Source organism: Camellia sinensis, chromosome 5 (genome assembly GCF_055761805.1).
Source record: "Camellia sinensis isolate YWXY chromosome 5, ASM5576180v1, whole genome shotgun sequence".
NCBI lineage: Eukaryota > Viridiplantae > Streptophyta > Magnoliopsida > Ericales > Theaceae > Camellia > Camellia sinensis.
This window is the reverse complement of record NC_138965.1, coordinates 204,049,565-204,077,534: the sequence shown is the minus strand read 5'-3', so window position 1 is coordinate 204,077,534 and position 27,970 is coordinate 204,049,565. Positions and strand designations below refer to the sequence as shown.

The following is a 27,970-nucleotide window of genomic DNA, read 5'->3' as shown; positions in this document are numbered from 1 at the left end:
AGTTCCCAAACACCCCTTATAAGTGCATTGCATGAAAATACTTGGCAATGAGCCTGGTAAGAGATGGACTTTCCTCATGCAAGGCAAAAAAAAAGGTCCAATCTTGACCAACAAAAATAATAATGATCTACAAGGATAAAGCATAAACCTCCTCACAGATTATCACGCTTCCAATCTATAAGTACATATACAGATAAGCCACTCAATATCACAACACAACCACCAACAATAGCAATTTTATGAAACTTGTGACTGAATGGAAGCAATACCCTGACAAATACTGAATGAAATACTCCAAAGATCCTCCATTTACTTGGTGATTGCATTAGTACATGCATCAGCACATTCTCTTGAATTGACCATTGAATGCCGCAATATATGTTCAGCATCACCAAAGTGCAGGGTTACTGTGAGTCACACAATTTTTGTCATTTTATTCTACTTGCAAGCAATTCCGTAAACGTGAGGGCCCAGAATAGAGGCAACAGACACAAAAGCCATGTTTATGTCAACGTCAGAAAACCCTGCTTCAGATTTATACTCTCCCGTTTTTCTTGTAAGGTGACACCCATCAGAGACTCTCTGCTGAAGAGGATCAAGAATGCCCTGTACAAATCTGAGAATCGTACCATCTATCCAACCAAAACAAGAAAAAGAGAATGAAAACTTTAAATATGAACCAACTCAGCAAAGTGGGGCAACAGTGACAGAGAGTTTCAAATTGAAATATAGAACTACAAGATTTTTACTTCTACCACATGAATTGAGATAATCAGTTCCACACCTTTTGCAGCCACATGCTCCACAAATAAGAAAAGGCCACCCGGTTTAAGCACCCTCATCACCTCTGTGAATTCAATAGTATATTCGTTATAGAATGGCTTGATGGATCTTGAAATTTCGCTACATTCAAAAATCATATCCAAATAACTAGGGAAAAGTAGCTCATACTACATTTGAGTTTGGGCACTTACAGTCAAAATTTAGTCCATCCAAGTTAAATGGCCACATAACCAACCTATAGAGGGGCACTTGGAAGCCTATTGGATTGAAATTTATTAGATTACTTTTCACATAACTTTTGGGATGGGTAAATTTCAAAGTATACACGCAAGATGACATTTCAGAGGTTATGTCCATATGTTGTGTCTAGTTTTTTTGTTGATTCCAATTCTAAGGATGGATTTGTGCCTATGTCGCATAAATGAAAAGGGTATAATTACATTAATGTGACAAAATAAAAGAATACAGAGTCTCTCTTTCCAAATCATCTGTTTCTATGGCTTAATAGAGAGAAATGGGTAGAAATGGAGAGGAGTTAGTAGTTACCAGTTTCGTCCTTACTTCTTATAGGAATTAGTTGCCATTTTTGCCCTTATTTTTCACATTAAAAGGCTTTTTTTTTTTTTTTTCCCCCTCTCCTTTATCTTTCCCAAACAAGAAGAGAGGCTAATCCATCATCTTCTCCTCATCTCTCCTAAACCAAACAAGCGAAGAGACCAGTACCATTATCCTATCTTTTCGTTTCTCTCTACCTAATCATTTCTGTTCTTTTCACACACTACAACAAAATGCATGTTTGGCGACTAAAATTGGCGACCAAACCAATTTTAGTCGCCAAAAATACCACATTCATCGACCAAATATCGGCTTCGGTCGGCATTCATTGAAATCTTTTGCCGACTAACGTATTTTCGTCGCCATATAGTATCATTGGCGACCAACTTTCCATTTAGTCGCTGTTGTTACCCACTTAGGCTACCAATATTTTATTTTGTCGCCGTATGGTTTAATTTGGCGACTAAGCATTTTTGTCGCCAAAAAAAGGGTATTTTTGTTATCACTTTTTGACGACCAAATCTGTATTAGTCGTTGTATATTCAGTATTGGCGACGAATATTTGAATTTAGTAGCCAAAAAGTAATCTTTAGCCGACCAATTTCTTGTCGCCAAACATGCATTTTGGCGACAAATTGTCGTTTAGTCGCTAAAAGTTCAAATTTTTTTTTTAGAGGGAAAATAAATAATTTTCGCGCCCAGTACATATATATTGCACACAGTGTTTTGTTCTCTTTTGTCTCCCTCTCACACACCGACATCAACATACCAAACCCGTCCCTACCAAACCCGTCGCTCACCACCTGCGAGCATCACCATCGCAGGCCACCGGCGCTCGCCACCAGCACCACTGCAAATCGGCGATCATCACCATCGCAGGTATGTTTCTGTCGTCTCTCTCCCTCTCTGTCGAGCTGGTTCTATCTGGTTGTCGATGTCTCTCCCATCCCCTTCTCTGACGATTACTTTTAGGGTTTGACATGTTTTTGTCCTTTCATTTTCCATTTATTTCGTACACAAATTTTTAGGGCTTTTCTGACTTCGTGAATGGGTGTGGTTGACATTGCAGATTGTCCATTTTGATTTTGGATTTGGATTCTTTTTGTATTGTTTAAATGTGCCTCCGTTTTCGAGAAATGTTCCAAATCGGTTCGAAATGTGCCTCTGTTTTTTTAACACACTTGTTGATTTTGGATGCTTTTCCTGATTTACTCATATCATTATAACTGTGCCTCTGTTTTTTGTATCGAAAATGTTCGAAATGTGCCTCTTTTTTTTGTATCGAAAATGTTCGAAATGTGCCTCTTTTTTTTGTATCGAAAATGTTCGAAATGTGCATCTGTTTTTTGAACACTTGTTGATTTTGGATGCTTTTCCTGAGTTAGTCTTATCATTATAAATGTGCCTCTGTTTTTTGTATCAAACATGTTTCAAACGTTCCGATGGTGTGACTCAAATTCGAATTAAGTAAAAGAAATTGTTTTTTTTTTAAAAACCTCAAATCGGTTCGATTCAATCCTAATTATTGACAGTTAGGTCCATGACTTTATAGTTATGATTTTTATTTGAATTTTAGTTCCATTTATGTAAATATATTTATAGAAATCGTAGTTCCAAATTACAGAATTTAATCTCATTTTCATAGTTTGGTTGAAAACTTTCAATATTTTCAAGATTCAGTTTCATTCCAAATTTCATAAAACCATAGCTAATTATTCGATGTTAGTTTACTTCAAAACCAAACCAAATTCAACCTTGCTCTCCCCTAACTCGAATCGTAACCACCAAATCAGTTGAGAATAAGCCTGATGATCATAGTATGAGATCATCTATCCCAATTCCTATCCACCAAAACACTTCAGAATAAGCCCCTGACCACTTTATTCAACAGACGAAAGACAAGTGATATACTCCAGCTCCGCATCTCAATGGGTTAGGTAGTTGTTATTTGGAACACCTCAATTCGATATATATTTCTTGGACCTTAAAGAATTGCAAGTTTAACATTATAAACTATTTGCATTCTCCTCTTCAAACAATTAGACACATCCACATTCGTTTGTTTTTGTAGTCTATACTCTTCATGACCCTTAGATTATTGTCTGACTTAAAACTCAGATATTTCAGTACTTCTCTCTACACATTTCAAGAAGAGTAAGACAAAGATAGTTCAAAAAATATGGAACTACCTTTGATGACCGCAACGGAGAAACATATACATTATGAACACATACCCCATCACGGCGTGTTGATGACCAATCAAGAAACACACTACGAAAAACTTGAGGTTTACACTGTCGTCCATTTCTATAGTTGAAAATTATTTCTTTAAAAGTCAATTTTAGTTTAGAAATATGTGGCCGTCACATAAGAAATTAGGATTACAAAGTGTGATTACTCAATATCCTAATTACTCTCACATTTTTGCACTGCAAACCTTTGGAACTCCATAGAAACAATCGACGATAATCTGGTCAATATGACGATTACAGAACATGGTCGTCCTTTCACTCATAATTTGTTGAAAACAGATGACAAAAAATCTCTCGGATCTCCCGAGATATCTGTACCCTTTCAACCATACCGTTGATTCTGGAAGCACCTAACTTCACAATCTAAGTTGCACAAGAAGTTGCACTATCTTACTATAGAATGGGAACAATAATAGAATGGCAATGGCCAATGTAAGGCACCAAACCATATTCTAACTACATTTCATTTGTCTAGGCCCTCAATAGGCTTGGGCCATCTCTACTTCTTGAGTGCTCTTGTGATATTGTTTAATGTCAAAATTAGAGTGAAAAATGCTAAACTCTAGTTGTTGACATATTGTTTCATATCAAAATCAAAGTCAAAATGTTTTGAAAAAAGGTGACAAAGAGTTTTCAAAGTTAAAGACAAAGTGTTTATGAGATTGATGAAATATGTTGTTTTTTCTCTTTTTGTAATTTTTTTGTGGCAATCTAAATTGAGAATATGAGCTATGCCATAATAAATAAACCCATTTTATAATGAGAAGAGAGTGACAGTGGCCATTGTTGGTGTTCCTATCTAAATGTATCAAGGGTTCAAGCCTTCTTTTTGCAAGATACACCTCAAACGTACTTGACATTAGTGCATTATTGTTTCTTTAAAGAAAAATCTTGATGGTTCAGATTAAAGTTGTGTACATTTGGTTTGTCTGAAAGGGATAAAAGGTTACATTTTACAAGCTTCCAGAGAAAAGGAGCCACAGATTTTAAAAAGCTAAAGTGAGCAGAAAATTTGAAAAAGATTAATGATTTCTTATGATCATCCATGAGACCGATCTGTTATTACTATTTTCTTCACTTCAAAAAGCAATGCTAATCAATTTGCTAAACTTACTTAAGCTCTCTTCCATTACAGAGTATTTTTCCAATTCCCTGTCGATTCCCAGGTTCATCTTCGCTTGATGTGTACTGTTCCAAGAATGGACAAGAGTTGGATGATGATAACAGATAGGCTAAAAAGCAAAGAGTATGTACAAGGTGTTCAGTCATTTTTGGAGTTCGCTACGAAGAATTTAGGGCCGCAGGATGAAATCCGTTGTCCTTGTGTTGATTGCTTGAACGGCACGAAATTACCTCGACATGTTGTACGGTTGCACTTGCTTCGAAGAGGAATCGCATGTTCTTATCGCACTTGGGTCCACCACGGGGAACGTGTCCCCCTATTTCGTGGTCATCCTACTATGCGAAACGATGACACTCAAACCGACCGAGCTGGAATGACAACCAATCACGAAAATGTGGATGAACTTCCAACCATGTTACAAGAGATTTACATGAGTGGTCTCATGGATGATCCTATCGACGGAGAACGTACTAGTTCGGAGAGGCACAATTTGTTTAAGTTCATGAAGTTGTTCGATGATGCTCAACGTAAAGTATATCCAGAGTGTGAAAAGTTTTCCATCTTGTCCTTCGTAATTAAGATGCTTCACGTGAAGGTGTACAATAAATGGAGCAACAAATCTTTCGATATGGTTATGCAAGTTTTCAAAGACATTCTCCCAAAGTGTCATGAAAATGTTCCATGGACCCTTTATGAAGCGAAAAAGTTCTTACGTGAGTTGGGTTTGGGATATGAGCCCATTCATGCATGCAAGAATGATTGTACTTTATTTTGGAAGGACAACGCCACATTGGAGAATTGTTCTACATGTACGGAGTCTAGATACAAGTTGAACGACAAGACGGGTACAAAAATTCCACAGAAAATACTGAGGTACTTTCCTTTGACACCGAGGTTGAAGAGATTTTACATGTCGAAAAAAACAGCTGTAGATATGAGATGGCACAAAGATAAGCGTGTGGATGATGGAGTACTGCGACATCCAGCTGATGGTGAGGCATGGAAGGACTTTGATAGGTTGCATCCTACGTTCTCTGCGGATCCTCGGAATGTACGGCTAGGGCTTGCGACGGATGGTTTCAATCCATTCGGACATATGAGTACATCGTACAGCATGTGGCCCGTAATCTTAATGCCTTACAATCTACCCCCATGGAAGTGTATGAAAGATCCATTTCTCATGATGTCATTGCTTATTCCCGGACGATCCGCACCCGGCAGGGACATCGATGTTTACTTGCAACCATTAGTAGAAGAGTTAACTAATCTGTGGCAGCATGGTGTGGACACATATGATGCCTCTACCGGCCAAATATTTACAATGCATGCAGCAGTCATGTGGACCATCAATGATTTCCCTGCATATGGTTCGTTGTCTGGTTGGAGTACAAAAGGTTACTTGGCCTGCCCTAATTGTAACGTGGATGCATCATCTCAGCGTTTGCGCAATAAGATAGGGTTTATGGGTGCTCGGCGGTACTTACCTGAGAACCATAATTGGCGTAGAAGTAAGCTATTCAACGGTGACATTGAGAATCGGTCCAAACCTGTCGAGTTATCGGGAGAACAAATACTGGAGCAAGTTAATTTGGGTACGTACAGGCCATATGGAAAGCATCCAACCAACCAAAAAAGACAAAGGACTGAAAATCCAACTCCGAACTGGACAAAAAAAAGCATTCTTTTCGACCTACCCTATTGGAAAACACTTAAGCTTCGACATAACCTTGATGTCATGCACATAGAGAAGAATATATGTGACAATCTGCTTGGGACACTATTGAGCATTGATGGCAAGAACAAGGACACCGACAAAGCACGTTTGGATCTAGAGGACATGCGAATACGAAAGGACTTACACTTGATAAGGCATGCGAATGGCTCTTTCCTAAAGCCTCCGGCATCGTACACATTGTCCCCGGCAGAACGATTAGGGTTTTATGATTTCTTGAAATCAATTAAGTTTCCTGATGGCTATGCGGCAAATGTATCCAATTGTGTCACCGCGAATGGTTGTAAGTTAGTTGGCCTCAAGAGTCATGACTGTCATGTCCTTCTACAACGACTTCTTCCCACTGGGATGCGAGGATACCTTCCTACCGAGATTGGGACCACATTGTTCGAGTTTGGAACTTTTTTTAAACAGTTGTGCTCGAAGACTTTGAGGGTGACTGATTTGGAGAAATTGCAAGAACAAATCGTACTTATACTTTGTAAGCTTGAAAAGATTTTTCCTCCAGCTTTTTTTGATGTGATGGTCCACTTGGCAATTCATTTGCCTTACGAGGCTAGGCTTGGAGGGCCTGTCCAATTTCGATGGATGTATCCTATTGAGAGGTATAACAACGAGTCAGTAATTTTTTCTTGTAATTATAGTTCAATATGAACATACTGACGATCACGCCGATGTTTATGTGTAGGATGCTTGGACTTCTTAAAGGATTTGTGGGCAATAAAGCTCGTCCAGAAGGATCCATTGCGGAGGCCTACATATCCAAAGAGTGTACGATGTTTTGTTCAATGTATTTGCATGGAGTTGAAACGGTGTTCAACCGGGAAGAAAGGAACTACGATGGGGGTGCCAATGGCCCGGGGTTGGCGATCTTCACTCAAATTCTTCGTCCTTTTGGTCAACTCCCCAGGGCTGTTGATGTGTCCGTAGCTGACCGTGAATTGGCTCATTGGTTTGTCCTACACAATAGTTTGGAAGTGGATGAATATCTAGAGTATGCTTCTTCATCATATATGCAACATACCTTTCCTTCATGGTTTTTATTTTTTAAAGTCTTCATTATTGTAATTACTTATCATGTACTTCGTATTAACTAGGGAACACAAGCTCGTGTTGCAACAAAAATATGGAAGTTCATGCAACATTGCAACGCGACAATGCAAAGAATTTCCTAAATGGTTCAAAGCTCGCGTAAGATTATGTAACGTGTTACTCTAAAGTGTGGACCTAACGTTGAATTATTCTAACTTTGAATTGACATGACATACTTTCTTCTGTAGATGAACCAGTTGCGAAATGAAAACTCACCCGAAGCAACCGATGAGATGTGGGCATTAGCCAATGGACCTAATGCATTAGTCAATACATATTCGGGATGCATTTGTAATGGCGTCCGATTCCATACTATCGACCGTGATAACCGTCGTAAATGTCAAAATAGTGGGTTGGTAGTGGAAGGCGACCACCAAGGCCAGTTGATCAAGTTCTACGGCTACCTTTGTAAAGTGTGGGAACTGACATATTTGTTTGGACACCGGGTTGTTTTGTTCCAATGTGAATGGTATAACACTGGTAGTACTCGAACTTTGCGTGTCGAACCACATGTGACAACTGTTGATGTAAGAAGTCGATGGTATAAAGATGACTCCTTTGTGTTCCCAGGCCAAGTTCAACAAGTTTTCTACGTTCCTGATACGAAGTTAGGGCCGAATTGGCGAGTCGTAGAAAAGTTTCAACATCGACGAATTTGGGATGTGCCAGAGTTGGATGTGCCAGAATTTGATGAAGTGTTGCAAGATGATGAAAATAGTACTGTTGTACCAACTGAGCCTATTGATGATGTTGTTGTTTTACGTCGGGATGACATTGAACCGCAAATTATTTCAATGGAAGTTTCTCAGTCCAATAAGCGTGTACAACCGGAGGGTGTTATGGACAATGATTTCATCTGCGATGACGACGATGACCTAACAATCTCGGGTGATGACGAAGAACATGAGATGGAAAGTGATTTTGATGCAGATACGGACCTAGAATTTTAACTCAGTTTGTTTCTTTGTTTGGCTTGTTTTGTTGATGTCATGAGGGCAATTAAGAATATTGAAGAAATTGTAATTTGAATTTCATGCCTACTCTTGAATTTCATGTAATTTGAACCTTCTAATTTTAATTTCCTCTACACTTTGTATGAACTGTTAGAGCAAATTGAGGATCAAATTCATACTCAGTTCAGTTTTTCCAGTCGGACACCTGTGCTGTTTGGCTGCTTTTCCCACAATTTGTGCTGGTTTGCACATCTGCTCTGTCTCTGTTTGCTGAGTTTGACAGTTCGCCGCTGTCTTTGTCCACTTTGGCTGCTTCATGCTTCACTGATATGCTTAGGTGCTAGGTCCCTTATATAGAATGTAAGTTCTTTATATTGTTACTACATACTAGCCATAATGGAAATTACGAACCATATACTATCTATGAATTTTCTAATGAATTGGTTTAAGTGTGAGGATCTACTGACATCATATGCAAATAGTGAGAGAGAGGTTTTCCCTTTGATATTAGTATAATAATAATTATACTAATAATTACTATTATGTAAAATTCTGTGTGGTGCTCTAGTCAACAAGCCTTCAAAGGATAGCTTAGGAAACCAGAACTGTACATAAAGCTGAAAATGCAGCCTTCATGTGAAGAACCAGTGGTCTGTCAATGGTGCTGCATAATTATGTGTGGTGCTCTAATACAGTTCAGAACATCACATGCACGCAAACTCTCACGGCTGCAGCTATTACTCTCAGTCGGGAAGGTCCAGAGTTGTCGTCCAGTCCAGCAATTGCTCAGTATGGGTGTCTGAAAGTCAGTCATGTCGTCGTCTTCATGTTGCAGCGGTTTGTCGAGTTACTTACTGTTGCCTTATCACGATCTGTGTGTCAAGTTGTATTAACTGGGATGGTATTTCTGTGGTCTTTATGGATCCCCTATTCAGCTGCATTATTGTGTCTGCCAGCTTTGTCTGGCAAGATTTTTATGGTAGGTTATGTTAAAATATGCATTTGACCTATGCTTTAAGTTGTGGAAGGTCCTACTGCAGCCCTCTGTTTATTTTGAGTAGTAGTCTCTGCTCTAGCATCTCTAGCAGCAGATGCTTCTCTCCAGGATGATAATTAGATTTATGTGTCCCAAAATTGCGCGGGGCTGCAGTCACAACTTCATATAAATGTCAAGGCTAATGACTGAGAATTTGTGCTAGGTGTAGGCCACCGCCAAGTTTGAACCAGGTAAACAGGAGGGGAATCGAACCCTTATTGGTAGCGTGGGAGCATACCCACTTTTGCTTTGATTGTAGTTGAACTCTCCATGTTTGAGGATCTGCTATGCTGGCTGGGAAAGTGATTGCTTGAGCCAAAGAAGTTTAGCCCACTGCACCTTAGGGTGCTGGGTTCTCCACAAATTCGAAGCAGATTGAATAGAGAAGCACCCATCAGAGGATGCCAGCCAAATAGCTTTATCCTCCATATTAGTTGGGTTTCCCTGAACATTAGCCTTAATGTCATCTAATTCCCAGGTCTGGCACACAGGCCATCTCCATCTCCCATCATCTATAATGGAAGCAACCTTAGCCTAAGCTAGAGAGCCTACATCATAAATAACTCAATCTGCAAATCTTTCCTTCAAAGGACCAACAGGATGCCAATTATGAAGACAAAGAAAAGTGTTCTGCCCGTTACCCACTTTAAACCAATATGGTGGATGAGATCATTTGTAAGGGGAGTATGTTGCTCATGTTTGTTCTTGCTTTTGTTCATATTTGACATGATCACAAACCATTAAAAAAACTAGGAAGACAACACTCCATGAATGCTGCTGGAGCAGATTTAGGCTCAATGAAAGGTGTATGACCTGATTTTGGGGTGTATTGTGATTGTATAGTTGCATGTTTTGGGATGTCATTTATGGAATGTTGTATTTTGGGGAGTATGTTGCTCATGTTTGTTCTTCCTTATTATGTCTCAGTTTGTTAGTTACCATTGATCGTATCTGACGAGTTCCATTTCTTCCAATGCAGGGAAGTTTCCTACCCTTGTCACGCATCAAGAACCTGTCGCGTCTAAAGTTAATGAGACAAAAGTGACAGTCAAATTCCAACTGAAGAAGGTTCTCTGCATGGGAGTTGCTGTTTTCCAACTGTGCAATTCAGTGTTAATTTTCTGGTTTCATTGTTGAAGAAGAACTGGCAAAATGTGAGTTTCGTGTCTTTTCAAAAGTAAAAGAAGTAAGTTGCCATGAATTCATGATTAATTTTACTCAACTGTTACTAGGGGCTGTGCAGCAAATCTGGCACTGCTGTTACTTTTCTGTGATCCATTCTTCATAAATAATGTTCATTTGTTTACTGCTGTGCGTAAATGTACATAAATAATGTACATTTGTTTTGGTATGTATTGCTTGGTTCATTTTAATTTCATTATATGAACAAAATGTGCACTTCAAAACCATCAGTTGAAGGTTTAGGTCTATATATTACTTATCTCTTCACTGTGCACCTCTTCACTTCTCCTTACTACTCTTCAATTCCTGAACTGATTCAAATGATAACACTGCTATCCTTCATTCCTTTGCTCTGACTTGCACCTTCATCAAGCCTCTCTTCTTGCATTCCTCCTTCAAAGCTGGGAATGAGAAAAATTTGTGGAGTTTGACAACTAGGCTTTTATACAGCCACCTATTTCCTACTTCTCTAACCTGAACAATTGCTTCCTCCTTCCCATAGCTGCTGCCATTTGTAACGACCTCGACATAGGACTTACTCCCTCCATAATATCGCCATCTCAGTATGCCAACCTTTTGGACGCCTATATTGACAGTCTCACTGTCCTTCAGCATTCCTTGAGGATTTCCTCCTGGTTGATGGCTCACTTTATCCCCCCTTGTAATACTTCTCTCCTCTTTGGTAAACTTTACTCGTTTGACCTTTATCTCTTTGTCATCACACCATAACCCATCTGCTCTTTGCACTGCTACCTCAGCAGCTACTGGACAATCGTACCGAACAAAACCGAATCTCAAACCTGTTAGCTTCCTCATTTTCACTGGTATAAACATGTCCTTAACAACACCAAACTTGGAGAATAAGCCAAATAGACCTTTGGGGTTCATGGACTCACGGATGTTGTCTACAAAAATTGTAAATAGACCCCCTCCCCTACGATCCCCTGAATACCTTACCGGTCCTTTTCTTCGTACAACTGGTTTCCAGCCTCTGTTATCCATTCTGCCCTCAAGATTGTTTCTTATTACTTAATTAGCTAGAGTTTATAACTGCGAATGCCTTTTTTTTTTTTCGTTTGCCATAGAAATAAGACTATAATTATGAACAAAATACTGCATTAAAAACAAGTAGCTAAATACAAGCTAATGATTAATTGTTAAATATATATAACCTATCACTCCATCATGATAATTCCATAGAAACCAAGAATACTTGAAAACTTTCGACCATTAAACCTATGTCAAGTAGAATTTCACTTCATTGTATCTTCTTTAATACGTCGCTTTGAGTGAATTTCCATGATCTATTTGGGAAATGTAATATAGATATGTTTCTATGCATTGAAAATGCCAAGTGCTATGGAAACTTGAAGAATCCATGTTTAAACTCTAAGCAAACACCAAAGTATAACCGACCACCCTCCCAAATCTAATCTTAATTATAACCGACCACCCTCCCAAATCAGCACATTATATTGCGTACATGTTAAGCTAAATTTAGCTTTAACATCCAATCTCAAATCAAACACACCCACATCCATGTCATAATAACAAAATTTAATTGATCCATAATTTGTCTTCATAGATATTTGCATCCAATCTCAAATCAACCACATCCATATTTTTGCATCAACATGCGATACATGTTAAATGTTTAGTGCAATACCAATTGACTAAGGCTATCAATTTCCTTAATGGGCTTCCAAAACAAAGAGTTTTGGTTTCAAAACCAACATTGTTGGTTGAGGAAAAATCTGGTTTTGTAATGTTCTATAGTTAGTTTATATATATATATATATATATATATATATTTTTATTTTATGTTTTCTCCGAATTTTTTTCTCATATTTTGAAGCTACAATATGATCCCCCCCCCCCCAAAAAAAAAAAAAAAATTTCTGAAACCCTTCTTTTCTTGAATTCAAAATTAGGGCATTTCACTGGATTAGGATGACAATATATTTGAAGATTGCATTTTTTTTTTTAAAAAAAAAAAAATTGAATTATTTTCTCATGTTCTGAATCTACAATTTGATTTTTTTCCCCTTATCTAAAACCACTCCCATTTTAAAACGCGGAGAACCTTGCAATCCCAAGTGTTAGAAATGATGTAAGTTGCCCTACACTAAATGTTTTGTTTAACCTATAACAATAAAAGAGCATACATTCCATTGCATAAATTTCATTCTGTACTTTTGGGGAATCAAGAGTAGAATGTGATGACACCTGTGCCTTCCATTTGATTTTCTTTTCTTATTTTTGCAAGATGTAAACCATTGTAATTCGTAAATATTATATTCTCCATGAATTTGATTTCATTCAGTCATGCAGGCATCTTTTCTCTTTACGGTGGTAGGGACAACAGGCTTTTTCGGTGTTCTTGCCGGGCAGCTTCCTCGGGTAACTTGACATAATATCCTTTCTCTCCGATTGAGTTGATATTATTTTGTTCCTTCAGATTTCCACTAATATGAAATTATAAGATAGTAAAAAATATATATTTATTAACTTATGTAATTGCTGGGTTAATAAAATTATTTTTAAACAATAAGCAAATATACAAAAAAACAAAATTACATGTATAGCTATGGGAACCTAATAAAAAAAATTACAAATCTATTTTTAAAAATTTCAGAATAAATGGGTTTGAGTAGGAAGGACATTGCTAGATTAATGTGTATCACCATCATGTTCTCTTAGTTTACCATTGCTTAACGAGCATTTTATTATTGAGTAGACAGTCTTGTGTCATTATTGCAGCAATTACACTACTAATTTATGCGATGTTTATTACTCATGTATGTTTGTTACGTAATGTAGGTACAATGGTTCCGGGAGTCAAGACAGGCCGACGGAAGAGAGCAACAAGTGGCAACGTACTATCAACATCTGAAGCATGTCCACAGGAGAGTGTCACCCCGATGATGTTCTCTGATGAGACGCAACCACCAGATGATACACAAACTGTGGTGGAGGAGACGCAACCAGGTGGAGTGGGTAAGAGCATACTATTTAGTTGTTTAAAAATAATTTGGTTTTTTTTTGGGGGGGGGGGGTGCATAAGTCATCAAGTAAGGCAATGAAAACCCCATAAAGGCAAATAAAAACAAAGGAAAAAAAAACTAAACATTAATATACACATAACAAGGACACTTACACAAGAAATAAAATATTAGGTACACAACCTTCCAAGTTGGTAGCAACGGTCGGCATAACAATTTACGAAGACTTTATGCATAATTTACCAACACTTTATCCAAGTTGTCGCATAATTTTCCAAGATTGTATGCAGCCAAACAGTAGCTGCCAGCAACAGTAGTCATAATTAACGTCCGATTTTATATCCACAAACAGTAGCTGGCAGCAACAGTAGGCAGCAAAAAAAGTGACAGGACTTTACGTGCAGCATTTTCTTTTTGTACTCCATTAGCAATGTTTGTAATGTTGACAACGTTCCCCTTTTGTAGTAGGGCAAACGAGGTCAACTCGTGTTCGAGGACCTACATTAGGCAAAGGCGTGCAGAAAAAAATTGCTAGGAAAAAGGGGGAGAAATTACATGTCTACGTCAATCGGGTGTTGAACGCAATCACAGGAGGGAATGCAACCCCAGCGACGAATGAGTTGGGCCTTCAAATTAGACGATTGTGCCCTCTTCAGAGCGTGAAGTCATGGATAAAAATTGATCAAAGTACGAAAGATGCGGTCATCCAAGCGGTGCTAGTATGACATTCATCTTGCCATAATGTCTTTATTATATAATTTGTACTTCGTTAAATTAATTGTTCAACTAATTCTGTATCTATGTTTGTAGGACAAGTTTGTTATTGGCGATGATTTTGATAACGATGAACAAGCTCAACAGATCCTCGATAGGAAGGCATATTTGCTATACAAGGATTGGAGGTACAATCTAAAGCAAGAGTTCCTCGAACTTGAGGAAAAGGGTGTTGATGACCCCTATAGTCGTCCGCCTAGTGGAGTGAGCTTGGAGGACTGGAAATATTTGATTGATGTTGCTTGGAAAGACGAATCTCACCTGGTAACAAATAAATTAGAAAGGCCATTATTGAAATTAATTTATGTGTTAATATGTAAAACTTCTTCACTAATAGATGTACAACTTCTTCACTGAAACTTAGTAAAGCATGTTCTTTTTTTTTTTTTTCTTTTAATATTTTTGTAGAAACGGTCTACGGCTGGTAAAGCAAATAGGGGTATGCTCCCCTATAATCATACAAGTGGATCGCGATCATTTCCTATAGCAATGTCGCTAATGGTGAGAAGTTAATTTAGACATGTAATGGATGATTAATTCTTCTTGATTGTGAATATTACCATGTACTAATTCGTCAATGGATTTTTCCCGAACATAACAGGCAAATGAGGATGGGGATATAGATTTCCCCGAATTTTATAAGAAAGCACACAAGTCTAAGAAGACGGGAGATTGGATTGACCCCAAATGTGGTGAGCTACATGTGAGTATTGAATGTTGAAACAAAGTGTGATGCATATCAATTAATAAAGTTTTTTTAAATTCCTTCTCCCATCTTCACTTTATTGTTTTGTTGGCATTACAGGATGATATGGTGAATCTACAAGCGACAGCCACCGATGCGGGGTTGCAATTGACCCACGAAGAAATATCAAGGCAAGTGCTCGGGGAAAAAAAAAATTACTTGCGTGGATGTGGGGTAGGCCCACAACCCTCTTCCACAGCTTCTAGTGCGGCACGAGCACGTGATAAACATATGGAGTTAATGAGAGCGGAACTGGAGGTTCTTCGTGAGCAGCGTCAAAGTGATCACGAGGAGTTGCTGAAGGAGAAAGAGGAGCGGCAAAGGGATCGGGAGGAGCTATTGAAGGAGAAAGAGGAGCGGCAAAGAGATCGGGAGGAGCTATTGAAGGAGAAAGAGGAGCGACAAAGAGATAGGGAGGAGCTATTGAAGGAGAAAGAGGCGCGCGAAAGAGATCGGGAGGAAATTACGAGGGAAAGAGAGCAGCTAATCAAACAAGTTGATGAAGAAAAAAAAGCACGGGAGGCACAACAACTACAACTCAATCATCTAAACGACGTGGTGTCACGGCTCACAACCCTCTTGCCAGGTTCAAACGGTCATCCTACTATTCGGTAAACATAATTTTCTTACTATTTCGTAAACATAATTTTCTTGGCACTGCAAGTTGTACAAAAAATATGGATCATATTTTCATAGAATTGTCTTCTAAAGTTGGTATGCAAATATTTTCTTTGTGATGTGCTTCGAATAGGTTATGAGGCATCATGTGAGTAGACATTGCAGCAGCGGACCTGGTGTTTTGATACATTACAGAAACGACCGTACGCTGATTTCTATAAGGTAACCAACTCCAATTGAATGTGATTTGAGATTTAAGACTAAAGAGAAATTAGAATGAATTTTGATTTACTACAATATAATGAGTGCCATATAAATACTGCAAAGGAGCTTTGATTTCAAAACGCTAACTGTGAAGAATGAATATGTGATTCTTAATAATAAATTTGTAAAAATAAAACCAACACTAATTTGAACTGAATAATGTGTAAAACAAAATTAAAATTTGTTTGGATTTTTGAAAAGCAGTTCTTAGGATATTACTCTGGTTTCCAATGGACACAATGCCACCTAGTCACATCCAATATATATTTGTTGCAAATAATTCTTCTCCATAGTGCATCTTTATGTACACCAAACACACTCCGGGGATGGCAGTGGGGACAGACGAGACAGACGGGACGTAATTAGCACGTGTACGTTGGGAGCATACCCGAAAAACGCCATAAACTTAGCCAAGAAAAGGGCTTCGAGGGCCGAAAATTGAGAGCAGCCCCCGACGCACTGCGGGGATGGCACGAGTAGCTTCCTCATGTCAAATAGAACTTGTGAGGACAGACGGGACGTAATTAGCACGTGTACATTGGGAGTTAGCGTGAAAAATGCCATAAACTTAGCCGAAAAAAGGGCTTAAAGGGCCGAAATTTGAGAGCAGCCCCGAAAGCACTATGGGGATGGCACGGGTAGCTTCCTCATGTCAAATAGGACCTGTGGGGACAGACGGGACGTAATTAGCACGTGTACGTTGGGAGTTAGCGTGAAAAACGCCATAAACTGAGTCGAAAAAAGGGCTTCGAGGGCCGAAATTTGAGAGCAGCCCCCAAAGCAGTACGGGGATGGCACGGGTAGCTTCCTCGTGTCAAATAGGACCTGTGGGGACAGACGGAACGTAATTAGCACGTGTACGTTGGGAGTTAGAGTGAGAAACGCCATAAACTTAGTCGAAAAAAGGGGTTCGAGGGCCGAAATTTGAGAGCAGCCCCCAAAGCACTACGGGGATGGCACGGGTAGCTTCCTCGTGTCAAGTAGGACCTGTGGGGACAGACGGGACGTAATTAGCACGCGTAGGTTGGGAGTTGGCGTGAAAAAAGCAATAAACTTAGCCGAAAAAAGGCGTTCGAGGGCCAAAACTTGAGAGCAGCCCCCGAAGCACTGCGGGGATGGTACGGGTAGTTTCCTCGTGTCAAATAGGACGTGTGGGGACGGACGGGACGTAATTAGCACGTGTACGTTGGGAGTTGGCGTGAAAAATGCCTAAAGCTTATACAAATATATTAAAGCTTAGCAATATATATATATGTTCTATAACAATCTCTATATACGTACAGTTATGAATAAAATATATGTATGTTTACACATTAGAGTAAACTTGAGTTGGGGTTGACTTACAAATTTGTTTGCACTTTAAATAAAAGTTAACGTGTACAAAAAGTATATTGAAATACCTAAATTCAAATTATATTTACATACAATTTCAATTACAATTGACATCCTTGCAATTTGTGTTTTGTAGATCAATATAACTTTTTGTTTACAATGGAACTAATGGATGTAATTTTTGTTATGTAGATGGCTTTTGGCATTGACATGTGGATCTTCTAATTTTTTCTCGGAAGATACACAAGCTGGGAAAGTTGGGAAGTTTTTTGTCGTCCTATACTTTTTGCTGTGGACTATGGATGCATCGAACATATAATTTTTGACAGGGTACAAAGTATTTTTGGAGCTTGTATTAATTAATGAACCGTGGAATTTGGATGCATCGTACATATAATTTATGGTGGGGTACATAATATTTTTGGAGCTTGTATTACCTTTTGTCGTGGTACATATTACCATAGTAATTTGTACCTTGTCAAATGGTCATTACAATGCATAGTATAGTAAAAATGTTGTGTATAGAGGACATAATTTTGGTAACGTATTTGGAATGTATGATGTTATTATTTGTAATTGGAATATATATAGTTCGTTCGTATATAAGTTTACATTATTATTTGTAATTGGAATATATATAGCAGGTGTTCATTTTTGTTTTATGGTTCTAAGTGAACCATGTAGGTGATACATACAGGTTGCGATGGATACATACAGGTTTGGACAAAATTTAGTAAAATTAAACAAACAAAACAAAAATATAAAATGATGCATTTGGTGAGAAATCAATTTGTAGTTAAAAAGAAAAATCTTTTGGCGACTAAAATTTTAGTAGCTAAAACGAATAAAATAGTTATGGTGACTAAATGTATAGTGGCTAAAGCTGAAAAGACTTTTGGCGACAAAATTTTTGGTAGCCAAAACAACTCCAAAACAGCTATGGCGACAACTTATTTTAGTAGCTAAAACCCCAAGAAAGTTTAGGCGACTAAATTTTAGTCGCGAAAACATAAAAAAATCATGGGCGACTAAACATTAGTAGCTGAAGCTTCACTATTAGCGACTAATAATATTGCCGCCGTAGATATTTCATTTTTTAGCGACAAAAACATTAGTAGCTAATAGTTGAGTTAAAATATTTAATGAAAGGTTTCGGCGACTAAAGTTTTAGTCGGCAATGTATTCTATCGGCGACTAAGAATTATTTCGTCGCCAATACCTGTCTTTTTGGCTACTAACATGTTAGTCGGTATTTTGTGATACTTATAGCGACTAAATGAATTTTAGTCGCTAATTCTTTCGGCGACTATGTATGGCCGACAAATCCAACGACCAAATTATTTAGTCGGGAAATACTTTCGGCGACTAAAATATGCACTTTTGGCGACGAATGTTTTAGTCGCCAAAAGTGTATTTTCTTGTAGTGACACCTAGTTTACCAAACTCACAAGTTTTCTGACCAAGTACAATTCTTTTAGTTTTTGGGCCATCATGCAGTAAGTTTTAGCGATAAACTAAATTTCTTCAATGTATGCATTCTTCTTCAGAGTTTCCGGTTAAACTTGAAAAGGGAAAAGTTTTAACGACGAACTTAATATAGTTCAAAAAACAGAAAACTGATTCACTAATTGAAACTTTGCGTCATATTATACATGCAAGAAGTTCACTGGAAAATGTTATGGCTCACTGAATTTCACTCCAAGATTGATCGTCTGTGAATATAAGGTATCTGTTTGAACTTCAATTTTTTAAGTTGACTAACTTGAGAAGAAAGTGAAAGTCACACTAAATTATATACCTTTCAGTGTCATATTAATGTCTTTTACGGAACAAAGTACATGCGTTCCGACAACAACATCAACGGGAGCATCACCTAATGGCAAAGCCTCTGCAACCTGCACAAAATCAACAACGTTTAAGTCTAGAGAAATGGGCTGAAGCAACCAATTCCTATCAATTGTCACAACAAAAATATCTATTAAAACTCATGATACTTTGCTTTAAAGTTTACTGCTTACACTGTTCATTATTGACAAAATATCCTTTTTATTTTCATAACCTACCATTGTAGTTATTCACCAAAAAAAAAAAAAAAAACCTGCCATTGTTGCTCAACGGCTCCCTCCCTTCCTCCATCTTTTTAAATATTCAAGCCTCATTTTTATGAACATTTCAACATTAATTGATATTTTTTGCACATCTTAAATTTGGAAACTTATTTTTTAAACAAGATCACATAATTACAAAACCACGAAATATGTCTTTTTAAGTGCTGAATTGCATTATCTAACATTCCCTTATTTCTAGACTTGCTTGAAATTGAAACCTTTAATTAATTCACATTTTTTTTATACTCCACCCCACGCTTAAATTCACAATATTTGTGAACTTGTAATGGAGATTGCACATAAAATATCATAATGGTTTTTAGTATTAATTTAGAGTCTTTTTTTTTTTTTTTTTTTTTTAGAACGGAGAAGGTTAAAATTGAGAAATAACATTAGTTACACTAGATAAAATTAGTGACTGAAGCGAGGGTGGAACATCCTCTATCCAAACTCACATACCAGTGCTATCAAATGCTAATCTGCTCAAACAATGAGCTATAGAATTACCCTCTCGATAAATATGAGACACTGAAAAATACCAAAAGCTACCCAATAAATTGTGCAGCCAATGCAAGATGGCCATACGAATAAAGAGCTGCACTAGGATAAATTACAGTCTCTTTGTTAATATCAACAAAAGTTTATTTATGTAATAATTTAAGGTAAAACAGAAAGGTGGTTGACCTAGAAAAGGCCACCCTTTCAAGGTGTGGAAGATTTTGATTTTACCATATATATGTAATAAACAGCAAACCACATGTATTGATTAAACCCGTGCTTTGTTGGTAATGAAAGGTGCACATAGGATGTTTGTATTTACAGTTCATTGCTTGACTCACTCAAACCACTGAGAGGTGAATATAAAATGTCTACATTTACAATTCATCCCATTACTCCTTCAACCATTGATCTAACCACCATACGAGCTTGAAAAATATGAAGTCCATTTTTTATATAACTAAATGTTTTTACATAATGTCAGATTTAATCCTAACAAACTAATATCATCACATTAATGTAAAATCAAACATAACTTATCTTACATCTCTGTCCTAAAACCACCACTCTAGTAATTCCATTACTCAATTCATCATACTCAAATTCTACCCAACCAAATCAATCAATCAAACATGGCCTAAGTTCCTAAAACACTCAATCACATCATCAACATACCCCGACCAACCTCAAATCATAAATCACACATAAGCGAGCCCACATGATTATTGTGTAACTCAGATCATTGTAAGTGCATTGCACGAAAATACTTGGCGATGAGCCTGGTAAGGGATGAACTTTCCTCATGCAAGGCAAAAAAAAGATCCAATCTTGACCAACAAAAATAAAATATTGAATGAAATACTGAATGAAATACTCCAAAGATCCTCCATTTGCTTAGGGATTGCATTAGTACATGCATTAGCACATTCTCTTGAATTGACAATCAAATGCCACAACATATGTTCAGCATCACCAAACTGCAAGTTACTATGAATTACACCATTTTTGTCATTTTATTCTACTTGAAAGCAATTCCGTAAACGAGAGGGAATAGAATACAGGCAACAGACACGAAAGCCGTGTTTATGTCGACGGCAGAAAACCCTGCTTCAGATATACACTTTCCCGTTTTTCTTGTAAGGTGACACCCATCAGAGACACACTGTTGAAGTGGATCAAGAATGCCCTGTAGAAATCTGAGAATCGTACCATCTATCCAACCAAAACAAGAAAAAGAGAAAGAAAACCTTAAAAATGAACCAACTCAACAAAGTGGGGCAACAGTGACGAAGAGTTTCAAATTGAAATATAGAACTACAAGATTTTTACTTCGATCACATGAATTAAGATAATTAGTTCCATACCTTCTGCAGCCACATGCTCCACAAATAAGAAAAGACCACCCGGTTTAAGCACCCGCATCACCTCTGTGAATTCAATAGTATTTTCATTATAGAATGGCTTGATTGATCTTGAAATTTCGCAAAATTCATAAATCATATCCAAATAAATAAGGAAAAGTAGCTCATACTACATTCGAGTTAGGGCACTTGCAGTCAAATTTTAGTCCATCCAAGTTAAATGGCCACATAACCAACCTATAGAGGGGCATTTTGAAGCCTATTGGATTGAAAATTATTAGATTACGGTTTACATAACTTTTGGGATGGGTAAATTTCAAAGTATACACGCAAGATGACATTTTAGAGGTTATGTTCATTTATTGTGTCTAGTTTTTTTGTTGATTTCAATTCTAAGGATGGATTTGTGCCTATGTTGCATAAATAAAAAGGGCATAATTACATTAATGTGACAAAATAAAAGAATACGAGTTTCTCTTTCCAAATCATCTGTTTGTATGGCTTAATAGAGAGAAATGGGTAGAAATGGAGAAGGGTTAGTAGTTAGTTACCAGTTTCACCTTTACTTCTTTTAGGAATTAGTTGTCATTTTTGCCCTTATTTCTTACATTAAAAAGACTTTCTTTTCTTTCTTTTTTTTCCCTCTCCTTTATCTTTCACATACAAGAAGAGAGGATAATCCATCATCTTCTCGTTATCTCTACTCAACCAAACAAGCAAAGAGACCAGTACCACTATCCTATCTTTTCTTTTCTCTCTCCTACCTAATCATTTCTGTTCTTTTCACACCTAGTTTACCAAACTCACAAGTGTTCTGACCAATCACAATTCTTGTTTTTGGGCCATCATGCAGTAAGTTTTAGCCAAAAACTGAATTTCTTCAATGTGTGCATTCTTCTTCAGAGTTTCGGGTTAAACTTGAAGAGGGAGAAGTTTTAATGACAAACTCAATATAGTTCAAAAAACAGAAAACTAATTCACTACTTGGAATTTTTGTGTCATATTATATATGCAAGTAGTTCACTGGAAAATGTTATGGTTCACTGAATTTCACTCCGAGATTGACCCTCTGTGAATATAAGGTATCTGCTTGAACTTCAATTTCTTAAGTAGACTAACTTGAGAAGAAAGTGAAAGTCACCCTAACTTACATACCTTTCAGCGTCTTATTAATGTCTTTTACAGAACACAGTACAACCGTTCCGACAACTGCATCAACGGAAGCATCACTTAATGGCAAAACCTCCGCAACCTGCACAAAATCAACAACGTTTAAGTCTAGAGAATTTTAACCTCCTAACCTGACACATAAATTTCTCGACTAACATATATAATTCAAGGAAGCAACCAATAATTTGGAATTTGGATCCAGTATAAGAGTAGGATATGACAAACATGCCTCCCCAAAAGGAAATGGGCTGAAGCACCGATAATAGGGTAGTAGTTTCACAACTCAATTAGTGAATTTCGTATAACATATATTCCTACCAAAATTTGTGGAACTTTTAAAATCCTGTAATTTGTTTTATTTCTACAATCCAAATCTCCATGCTCCTATAGTGAAAAACAATCACTTTGCTTGGTTGAAGTTTTTCAAAAAATACTTTTCAAAAATTTTATTTTTTTGTTTTTCATATTTTTTTTATTTTTATTAAATTTTTTTAATATTTTAGGCAATTTTTTTTTTAATTTTTAAACACACCTAACATAAATACACTTAAAAAATATAATTTTAGAGAAAAAGATCTTTAAAAAATTCCCTAAATATCAAAAATAGGAAAATTAAGTATAATTTTCGTATTTTTGTATATTTATTAATTTTTTGAAATATTTTTTTACAAATATTTTACTTTTAGATATATCTAAGTAAGATGCATTTAAAAAAATTAAAAAAATGTTTAAAATTTTAAAAATATTTATTAAAATAAAAAAAAATACAAAAAATAAAAAATTTAATTTTTAAAAAATTAAATTCAAAAAATTAAAACCAAACACACTGAATGATTTTTTTGTGGTGATGATTCATCACCAACAAGCTCTAAGACCACAACTCATCAAAGATGCTTTCTACAATATTCAGTTATTCTTCTCTCTTCTCAACTAGATTTGTCGAAAAGAAGGTTAAATAGAAGGGAGGGGAAGAGGGGGTACAAAAATCAAACGCTTTAAGATGCAGTCAAAACTCTATGTCACTAGTCACATCAAGAAACCCACAAAACACACGAGGCTGAAATGTCACCACATGATAAAACAACTACGTTGATTTCTTTAACAGTAGTAATTATGAGCGCCCATGAGCTTATGGGTGAGTAACGGTTTATCCGAACCGTTCAAATCGCTCAATCCGTCTAATTCGTATATAAATGGACGGTTTTACAAACATAATGCGGATGGATACGGTTTAAAATATGATAAATTTACAAGTTACGGGCGGGTCGCGATTTAAACCCACAATCCGTAAAACCGCCCGCACTTTAATTATTATTGTTATTATTATTATTTTTTTATATACCAACTTTGTAACTTTAACAGGAGCCCCATTATGTTCTCTATGACACTAAGATCCTTATTTTTAAATATTTCTCAACTTTCTTAATGCCGTAGAATTATCAAGTCTTAAACTTTATTTCTTATATATTTTCATTGGTGACTCATCCACTTTTTTCTAATAAAATTTTTCTTCTGGTGGTCGATGGAGCTTCTAGTTTGATTATTGATTACTGAACTGGCAATTCTAATTGTGTACAACCTTTAATGCATCGATATACATTTTTTTATGGGAAAATGCTAGTGTAGGGTCTCTTTGTTTTAGGTACTTTCATTTAATCCATTGATATTCAATTTTTATTTGTAAACTCATCAGAAAATTGTTGTCAAATAATCACAAATATATAAAATGAATCTGATGCCTAAATTCAATGGGAAAAAAAACTCAAAAATTAATTTTTTTTAAAAAAAGTGTAAATCGCAAACCGCCCGCAACCACCCGCACATCCGCAAACCCTATCCGCATAAACCGCAAACCGCACTGCGGGCAGTTGCGGGTTGATTTTTTCCCAAACCGCATAGATGCTAGCGGGCAAAACCGAACCGTAAACCGCAAAAAACCGATCCGCGAACACCCCTACACGAGGCTATCACTGAAATAATTGACTGATTGCAACTGGTAAGAAAACATCAATGAAGCAGTGAAGTGGAGAAGAGATGAGTAAAAGTAGAAAAAATTCAGATGATGTAGTCATACAAAAAGGCACAAGAATCACAAATGTAATGAGTGGGCAATACAATAGAAGAGAACAAGAAACAGACACCTTCAAAACAAATAAGGTGCGGTGCCAGTTTAAAAAAACAAAAAGAAAAAAGAAAAAGACGAAGAAGAAGATGTCATCTAAGACGGCTCAGTTATATTCAATACAAACATTATAAGCAACAGTTTAGAGGAGTGGTTTGCCCAAAGTTTGCGATGCCCAAAGAAGACATAATTACCACATGCAGTCACCTCAAGCCCAAGAGCAATCGTGGGAGTCTGGGACCATAACTTTCAAGCACTAACATCTCTCATCAGGAAACTTAGGAGCTAATTAAACAACATTCAGCAACACAAGGGCAAAAAGGAAACTCAATTGCAATATTTCACATTTCACATATTTAACGAAATGAACATTTCAGCAACGCAGAGCACCTTCTTACTAAAGATTTAACCATTGAACATTGAAATTAAGAACAGAAGACAAAAAATGACACCAGTGAAGAAATTGCAGAACAGTCTAAATATGTCCCTTTTTTTCCTTTTTTTTTGCTTTTTCCCTGCTTTTTTGGTGCCTAACTACATAATTTCCAGGAAGATTATACTGTCTTTGGAAGTTAAACGAGATTCAATGTAAATAGTGTCATATGGAATGAAAAAAGTACCGCGTGTATGAATTTAAAATTTTCCGGAGGTAGGCCAGCAGCTGCTGCAGCTGCCTGTGCATACTTCTCCATCTTTTTGTTGGGATCTATGCCAAAAACACGAACACCGTTATCGCTGGCATAATATTGGAGATTAGGACCTGTCCCAATGCCAAGCTCCAACACTGTCTTATCCTTTCCCCTCAAATTTGTAAAGATCTGAGTCTTAAAACGTGCAGCCTTACCAAAGAAGAGGTGCATATTAGATATAAACATGGTTGAAATTGCAGTAACAAGAACGCGGGGCAAAATCAATACTTGCACACCCTGGTCTAATTGTTAAACAAAAAAAAAAAAAAAGGCACTAACCTGTGCCTCATATGCTTTACTGCCCTTAGCCATGACAAATGCAAATAATTCCTCATACCAATCTGGCCTTGGAGGGTGAATACTGTTCAGCACATCCTGTATATGCAACGGGTCATTTTTAATGCTTTGCTGCTGCTAAAACATTTGATGCTTGGTTGAGAAATTCAAGTTTGCTTAACAAATTTCATAATTGTGTGGCCAAACATTTGATGTTAGAGTATGATGCAAGTCAACAACATAGATACACGACTTCCACATAAACTTGGTGGGTATATTAATATTTATCAAAACCTTCCCCTACCATGAATTCCATGTATAAAGAAAGCAGTGGAAAGAGTAATGAACCTTGGGATAATCTTCATCGAGATGCGGAGGAGAAGCAGAGGAAGGAGGAATTGGTGAGGAACTGGTTCCAATTTCTTCCATTAAGCGTCTTCTTCAGCAATAGCAGAATCTGTGGGGGCATAAAGAGTCCGGAGAGAGAGAGAGAGAAAGAGTAATTTTGATCTTCACCCGCTAGTGTATATATATACAAGAGAGTTCTTACCAAGGTTGAATCTTCTTGCATGCTTAACCATTAAGGAATGGTTGAGTCTGAAAGTAAACGGTACTTTACACAAGATCAAGATGGCATAAGAAAAAGGGTGGCCGGCCATCTATTCATTAATACCGGTTAGCGCGCACGACATATGTGTAAAATTTAAATAAGTACAAATAAAATTAAATATTTATTATATATGTTGTGTTATTTAAATAGTAAGGATCTTTCTTCAGTTGATATAAGTTTAAAGTTTAAGTTCTCATCTATTTATTTATTTATTTAAAATAAAGAATAAACATGTGACAACATAATAAATCAAAATTTCAGAGTTTATATATAGTATAGATAGGCGCATCTCTTCTTTTCTTTAAAAAAAAAAAAAAAAATTAGAGAAATTTATAATTTTAATTATGGGTAAATTATATTTTACCCTTTTGGGTTTGATCATTTTTCCACTTTGATTTTTAAAATTTATTTTTCTTCATTTTGATCTTTTATGTTTCAAGTTTTTTTTTAATTTACTCTTGAAGCTAATTTTTGTTTAAAATTAGACAAAAAATACCATAATAATTGTCACATAATATAAAAAATATATTATTAAATTAGAATTTAAATTTATGTTAGAGATGTGAGTTATATATAATAAATTATTTTTATGTCACGTGACGTGACTGCTAATGTGTCATTTTCTATTTTATTTTTAACAGAAATTAACTTTAATAGTAAATTAGGAACAACTTAAAAAATGAACAATCAAAGTGAGAAAAAATAAACTTTAAAGGTCAAAGTAAAAAATTGATTAAACATAAGGGACGCAAAGTGTAATTTATCCTTTTAATTATTAATAGTTATAATATTTACTATATTTTTGTAAATAGATTTTCTCATTACCACGGATTGGTAAATTATCCCCTGTTCCAAAATAAATATGATTTAGGTGAGAGTTCCAAAATAAACATGATTTAGGTGAGAGTCATCCGATTGTTAATCCAATCTCACCACCGTTAGACAAAAACAAACAAAGCCTAAAGTATTGTTGAAACCGGTGGAGGTATATCATAGGTTCCATTCCAACTAAATCTTTCATTTGTAAATCAATAAAAAAATTTAGATTGACCCAACATTCATAATAACATGAATTTAATATAGGTAACTTCTATGCAAGTAATAATAGCTGAATTTATTATTTAACAAGTCTTATAATAATTAATGACTTTTTTCATTAAATATTATAAAAAAAATCACTAATTATTAATTTTCAAGAATGATATTAAATTTTTATCATAAAAAATGTCACTAATTATAAGTTTTAGAGATAATTTTAAAAAACTGTCACGAAAAAATAACTAATTTTCAATTTCCAATGACAGTTTAAAAAATTTGTTATAGAAAAACGTCACTAATGGTAAATTTAAACGACAATTTATAAAAATCGTGAGAAAAAAACACTAATTATTAATTTTTAGTGATATATGTAAAAAATTATTACAAAAAATTATTTAAAAAATCAATCAATCAAACATGGCCTAAGTTCATGATTATCAACTCGAATAGTTCAGCTGATCACTTCTCTATACTTTTATAAATTTCAAAAGAAGTGAGTGTAAATTTACCTTTTTATTTTATTATTAATTTTTTTTTTTTTAATTTTGTGCAAGAATTTAAACCAGTCAAAAGCAATTTTTATTACCTTTTCAATTTAAATTCATGATTATCAACTCGAATAGTTCAGTTGATCACTTCTCTATACTTTTATTTC

At 36.1% G+C, this 27,970-nt stretch overlaps 2 protein-coding genes across 3 annotated transcripts; one reads left to right on the top strand and one right to left on the bottom strand.

Annotated features, from left to right (window-relative positions):
• LOC114287142 (uncharacterized) lies at nt 1–26,338 on the bottom strand. Of its 2 annotated transcripts, none has more exons than XM_082871260.1 (6): nt 26,016–26,338; nt 25,671–25,766; nt 25,323–25,541; nt 19,242–19,338; nt 785–847; nt 1–632 (listed from the first exon to the last, which is right to left on the bottom strand). In XM_082871260.1, exons 1-6 carry the CDS (start codon nt 26,094–26,096, stop codon nt 439–441), a joined length of 750 nt encoding a protein of 249 aa, XP_082727386.1. In that variant the 5' UTR covers nt 26,097–26,338; the 3' UTR covers nt 1–438. The 2 variants fall into 2 exon arrangements, with proteins under 2 accessions (XP_082727386.1, XP_028086225.2); XM_028230424.2 differs by lacking the exons at nt 1–632; nt 785–847; nt 19,242–19,338 and adding exons at nt 20,912–21,261; nt 21,414–21,476; nt 22,566–22,662.
• LOC145790391 (uncharacterized) lies at nt 13,534–18,079 on the top strand. Its single transcript, XM_082868121.1, has 8 exons — nt 13,534–13,705; nt 14,179–14,429; nt 14,521–14,748; nt 14,893–14,985; nt 15,086–15,187; nt 15,290–15,840; nt 15,981–16,069; nt 17,636–18,079. Exons 1-7 carry the CDS (start codon nt 13,534–13,536, stop codon nt 15,985–15,987), a joined length of 1,404 nt encoding a protein of 467 aa, XP_082724247.1. The 3' UTR covers nt 15,988–16,069; nt 17,636–18,079.
• Nucleotides 26,339–27,970: the final 1,632 nt, after the last annotated feature.